The 6,180-nt window shown below is 43.8% G+C and overlaps 1 protein-coding gene across 1 annotated transcript; it reads right to left on the bottom strand.

Annotated features, from left to right (window-relative positions):
• Positions 1 to 152: 152 nt before the first annotated feature.
• LOC133500581 (chymotrypsin-like protease CTRL-1) lies at positions 153 to 4,479 on the bottom strand. Its single transcript, XM_061819451.1, has 7 exons — positions 4,401 to 4,479; positions 4,118 to 4,221; positions 3,940 to 4,019; positions 3,271 to 3,352; positions 2,998 to 3,178; positions 2,777 to 2,907; positions 153 to 1,013 (listed from the first exon to the last, which is right to left on the bottom strand). Exons 1-7 carry the CDS (start codon positions 4,444 to 4,446, stop codon positions 852 to 854), a joined length of 786 nt encoding a protein of 261 aa, XP_061675435.1. The 5' UTR covers positions 4,447 to 4,479; the 3' UTR covers positions 153 to 851.
• Positions 4,480 to 6,180: the final 1,701 nt, after the last annotated feature.

Genomic DNA, 6,180 nt, shown 5'->3' on the forward strand with positions numbered 1-6,180 from the left:
TAGCTTCCCGCAGGTAAAACTCATAGAAACAAACGAGTCCGCTTGTGGGCGGTCCCGTCCCGTATGTCACTTCCTGCTTCTTGTCGAAAACAAATCCCTCGAGAGGATTTTCATGGCGGGAGTGACAAAAAGCCATATATGTCAAAATCATGTTTTATGGTGGTTTTTTCCATTCATAACATACTAAAAATCATGCATTTCTTAACAGTGGCCCTTTAAAGTCACCTTAATAAATGTTGGGGTAAACATTTGAGTACAACTTTCAAGATAAATAATGTTATTGTGCATCAAAACTCTAGGACGGGGGTCACCAACCTTTTTGAGGCTGAGGGCTACTTCGTTAGCACCGATCATATGAAGGGTGACATGATCTGTTTGACAAACTTGCAAAATAACGGAACTCCTTGTGCTTTACACGAATATAAAGACTTTATATTATACATTATATTTTAAATGTCATTAATTTAAGCAAGTCAGATTCCAAATTTGAAGCCAAATTGATAATCATAGGAATTCCAAATTGTGACGTGCTATTTTGAGAACATGCCTCGCGGGCACTTTAAGCGGTCCTCGCGGGCATGGCGTTGGTGACCCCTGCTCTCGGGTGTTTCTTCATGATTGGTTCAATTGATAAAAAGCAAGTAAAAACGTGCTGCATGAATAAACTTTATGTGCCACCAATCAGATAATTAGGCACGCAGGAAATGTGAGACACGTGCGAAACTTGAGACTGTATTTTATGGACAGAAAGTATTTGGTACGATTCCAGTTCAGTTGAAATAAGCGACGACCGCCAGCGCGAGAATCGGACGGGGGCATCGTGGTGTCAGTTTGGAGGAATGGTTCAGGATTCAATTGGAGGCGATGGTCCTGTCAATCCAACTGCGCAGGTAGGAGACCCGGGCGTAGACGGCAGGGGTCCGCACGTTGCAGTTGGAAGTGCCCCAGGACACGATGCCCACCAGGTTCCAAGCGCCGCCGCTCTGGCACACCAGGGGACCACCGGAATCACCCTTGTGGGGGAGGAGGCACACATAAGATGTTCCATTAAATTTTCTAGAGGTAAAAAAAATAATACTATAAAGTAGTTTTGAATTTGAATGGACTTGTCGTTGTTGTGATGTGATCATTCCGTTGGTTAGTAATTCATAAAGTTGTGTATGAATTTCATTAAGGTGGTTCTGTTTTTTTTTAACCATTTGTTTTTGTTTGTTTGTTTACAGTTGAATGTAGTTGATGTAGTTGAAACTACAGAAGCAGGGAATTTTTTTATTTTCACTAATCAGATGCCAAACAGATCCTTTATGACGCCAGTGTCAAACTCGAGGCCCGGGGGCCAGATCCCGGCCCGCCAAGTGATTTCGTGCGGCCCGCAAGGGCAAATCACCTGCGTCGACGACCACGATCCTTGTGAAAATCTGTACCTAAGTTTCAAATTTTCATATATCATAAATGATAACCTTGGGATGTTGTCTTTGAGGTGTCTGAAAAAGATTTTCATAAGGGAAACCGTAGCTAGCTTGTGGCCCGCGGCAAAAATGAGTTTGACACCACTGCTTTATGACATCAGCATTTTACTGCCATCTAATTGGTTGGTCAGAGTTCAACTTGCAAAATACGTCCGTATCGTTTTGCATGTAATAAATTCAAGAAACAGCAGAGTGTGAAGTGTTTTATGATTTTCATTTGGTCTTTTTGTTTTGTGATGCGATATTGCACAGGTGTCAAACTCAAGGCACGGGGGCCAAATCGGGCCCAACGCATGATTTTATGTGGCCCACGAAGGAAAATTACGAGAATGAACTTCCATGATTTTTTTTTTTAAATCTGTACGAAAGTTTCAAATCGCCATCTCATAAATGATAACATTGAAATATTGCAAGCAATATTCTGTGGCCAAACAACAGCAATAGTTCAAAACCCATTACCCATGATTTGTGAAAACGAGCTCATAAATTTCAACTGTGAATATGATGAGGTGAAAGATTTTCATGATTTCACATTCATAACGGCCCTTTGACAGAAACTGTGACGACATCGGGGTCAGCGGCAAATATGAGTTCGACACCCCAGCTGTATTATGTTTTTAGATTGTATTGATGGTTCTTAAAAATCGCAACACACTACTAGCGGTTTTATGAAGTTGATTATGTCAGGTGAATCCTTATTTTAGGCCCAGGAACCAAATACCAAATATCCAACCACTGATTTCCACAAAATCTCAGAACGGCCTGTACAAAAATCCTTACATATCGGATCAAAGATAAAGTTATGAAAAGAGGAATTTGTTTTTTCACTTTTGTTACCATGACAGGTTTTTTGAAGACTGAAGATGGTTTTACCTTGCGGTCTACTCTCAACTGCGTACCACCCAAGTTGTCTTTGTTGCACTTGGATGCTGAATTGAACGATCCATTTTCTATGCCGCTTATCCTCACGAGGCTCGCGGGGAGTGCTTCAGCCTATCCCAGCTGTCAACGGGCAGTTAGGCGGAGTACACCCTGAACTGGTTGCCAGCCAATCGCAGGGCACATAGAGACAAACAGAAGCGCTCACAATCACACCTATGGGCAATTTAGAGTGTCCAATTAATGTTGCTTGTTTTTCGGAATGCGGGAGGAAACCGGAGTGCCCGGAGAAAACCCACACAGGCACGGGGAGAACATGCAAACTCCATACTGGCGGGTCCCGGATTGAACCGGGGACCTCAGAACTGTGTGCCGATCCACCGTGCCGCCCTGAATTTATTATTATTATTATTATTATTATTACTTACCTGGCATGAGGAGACTCCAGAAGCACCAGCACAGATCATCGCATCAGTGATCCTGTTGTAACCCCAGTACTGCTTGCACTGAGTCGGGCTGAGGATCGGCAAGGACGTCTGCTGCAGGTATCGAGGGGTCGCTGCGGACACGGAGCAAAGAGACTTGCTTTTCATCTCGCGTTCAATCGTCCCTCGTATACCGTATGCAGTTAACTGGGTTTGGGACTAACAGGTTTGGCCGGTCCTGCCCCATCCGGTGGTGACGCATCTGGTTCCGGTGGGGACGTTGGCGCTCCCGCTTGCCAGGCACACGGGGGCCACGGTCCCGCTCATCTGAACCGGAGAGGAGAGCTTCAGAAGGGTGATGTCGTTGTTGAAGTTCCTGGTGTTGTAGTAGGGATGAGAGATGGCCTGCGAGGGAACACCATAAAAGTCGGCATTTTCATAATCCAAGCGCACGTTTCTAACACACTCGAAAATTTTCATACGCGGCTGCAACCCACCCTGGAGATGGTCTTGACCTGAAGTTTCTCGGCATTGGACTGACGATCGTGCTCACCAAGGATCACGCGGTGGCTTCTGGGGCTGCACAAAGTACACGATCAGATCGGATTCAAATCCAAATTATTTTTTGTGTGAATCAAATTTGCACTTTTAGAGTAAAATTTATTTGAGATGAGTCATAATTAGAAGTAAAAAAAAAAAAAACAAAAACGCAGCAGCAAATGCACTGAAGAGAGTTGATGTTTTTCTTTGTAAATTCTGATTCAATATTTTTACATCCATCCATTTTCTCCACCGCTTATCCTCACAAGGGTCGCAGGGAGTGCTGGAGCCTATCCCAGCTGTCAACAGGCAGGAGGCGGGGTACACCCTGAGCTGGTTGCCAGCCAATCGCAGGGCGCATAGAGACAAACACACGCACTCACAATCACACCTACGGGCAATTTAGAGTGTCCAATTAATGTCGCATTTTTTGTAATGTGGGAGGAAACCGGAGTGCCCGGAGGAAGCCCACGGAGGCACGGGGAGAACATGCAAACTCCACACAGGCGAGGTCGGGATTGAACCCGGGACCTCAGAACTGTGAGGCCAACTCATCCACCGTGCCGCTCAATATTTTTACAGTGAATACATATTGAAAACGAACGAACGCGGTTGGAGGTACTTACGATACGCGGCAGTGAGCCGCGGTGACGACCCAGTTCTCGTTAATCAGAGATCCGCCGCAGAAGTGGAATCCTCTCCCATCCTAGGACACAAAATTGTGCACATTTCAATTTGATCGTCTTTGTGCCAATGTTTGGGTGTGTCATGGTATCAGATGGAAGGAAAATTTTATGAGGGTACCTGAAGCGAGACCTGCCAAGGCCAGGACCCCGGCACGGCGTTCTCTCCGTTTACGATCTTGTTGTAGCCGTTGACTTGGGGAGAGATCGAAGGCCGTCCACACCCTGAGACACGATCACAATATTAACACGTGCGACACATCATTACGGAATATCTCCAAAAAAAAAAAAAAAAAAACAGAATTTGTGGATTTTCTTAAAAACGGCCGCCAGCGAACTTTTTGAGTGTCACGACCTCAGCTAAGTGTCCCGTAATTGAGTTGAACCAGCGGCGTGTGACTCACCCAGCGCGGAGGCGACGAGCGCGAAACAAGTGATGAACAACAACATGACTTTTTCCGGACTGCGATTCACGTCAGTGAGCTCCTGACGCGTCGGACGTTTGGTTTTATAAGCGCCGGGAACGCACTGACCCTGAACTCCATGTGTTCAGGTGTGATAAGTCCGGGAAGAGAACACCTGCAGATAAGCATTTGGAAATGTCTTCAGAATTATCTAAAAAAAATATATATATATATATTGATAGTCATTTGATAGGCACCTATTTTTTTTTTTTAATCCCTGCATGTTCTGTTCTGCCATTTTTCTTGTTCAGGCTTAAAGAAGCTGGAACTTTTGCTAGTTGACTTTGGGCCAAAGGTAAACACAGGTACACACCCCCCCCCCCAAAAAAAAAAAATAGTCTGGGTAATATGCCATTTTGTCTAACTCTAACCTCTGAGGTTGGAGACGACACGAAAATATGTCGTATAGCACGACGCCCGGAGTTTTGTCCGATACCGGTAAACATTTAGAAGGTGATAATAAATGAAGGTAGGTGGAAAAATGAGAGACACTTGCCATAGAGGACCCATATTTAATGCTGAAGTCGGTGTTTTCGCCGATACGAAATTGGACTGTTAACAAGCCTCCGGCTTGTCTTGGACAACTGGATCTGCACATGGATCTGGTGGGTAAGTCGTCGAGATTTACACGGAAGAATTTGAAAGCGTAGAAAAGTCTCGACTCATACAAAGAGTTCGTTGCTGGATCTGTTCTCAATCAAGAATAAATCCCACATGGCGATGGAGGCACACAACTTTTTTCAATACAAATACCAATATTTAAATAAATGACCCCTGGTTTTACACAAACTCGCATTCATTAACTATGATTGGGGGAAAAAAGACAGCGAGTCATCTCCAACATACACAGAAGCGTGTTGCGGCCAGACATTAAACCTTAGTAAACTTCTCCGTGAAAGACTTTTCAAATTTTTTTTTTAAATGCATTGTTCTCAAATGAGTCCAATGTGTATTTAAAAAAAAGAAAATAAACCGCTGGGATAGGCTTCAGCCCCCATCCACGAAAGCGTGTTGCGGCCACACATTAACCTGTGACGGTTTATTTTCTTTTTTTTTTAGATACACAGTGGACTCATTTTAGAACAATGCATATTAAAAAAAAAAAACTGTCGGGGAGAGGTTTACTGAAGTTTAACGTGTGGCCGCAGCACGCTTCAGTGTACGTTGGAAACGACTCCCGGTCATTTTTTTTTTTTCAAACGCATTGTTCTCAAATGAGCCAACTTGGCATCATAAATTCTTGTTGGGAATTTGAGATTGAAAAGAATAATTCCGACCTGAAGTGAAGCGATCGCTACACAGTCGTGTGTATTTTGGTTGGGCATCATCCATCACGTTTAATTGCCGAAATCCATCGATATTTTGTTGTCTTTCCAACGGGTATTCCATTGAATGATCTCCTTGAATATCTGTCTCATATGTTGTAATAACAACCAACAGCACAACAAGTCTCGGGCGTTGTGAATATTCGGCTCCGTTTCAATGTCGAGCGGCTCTTTTTGACCGGCAATATGGCCCCCTGTGAAAATGGTGACATCAAGTGCACGAGCTCTACAAAAGAAAATATTGCCTCCCATCCTTTTTTAAAAAAAAAAAAATGCAAACAGTTGAATATAAAAATTCAGGATCAACTCTTTTTTTAAGTTTTCCGTCAGCTTGTAAAAAGAAAAACACGAGACGTCTTCGCTTTAATCTTCTTTACTTTGTTTTATTGCAGGAA

Source organism: Syngnathoides biaculeatus, chromosome 5 (assembly GCF_019802595.1).
Source record: "Syngnathoides biaculeatus isolate LvHL_M chromosome 5, ASM1980259v1, whole genome shotgun sequence".
Taxonomy (NCBI): domain Eukaryota; kingdom Metazoa; phylum Chordata; class Actinopteri; order Syngnathiformes; family Syngnathidae; genus Syngnathoides; species Syngnathoides biaculeatus.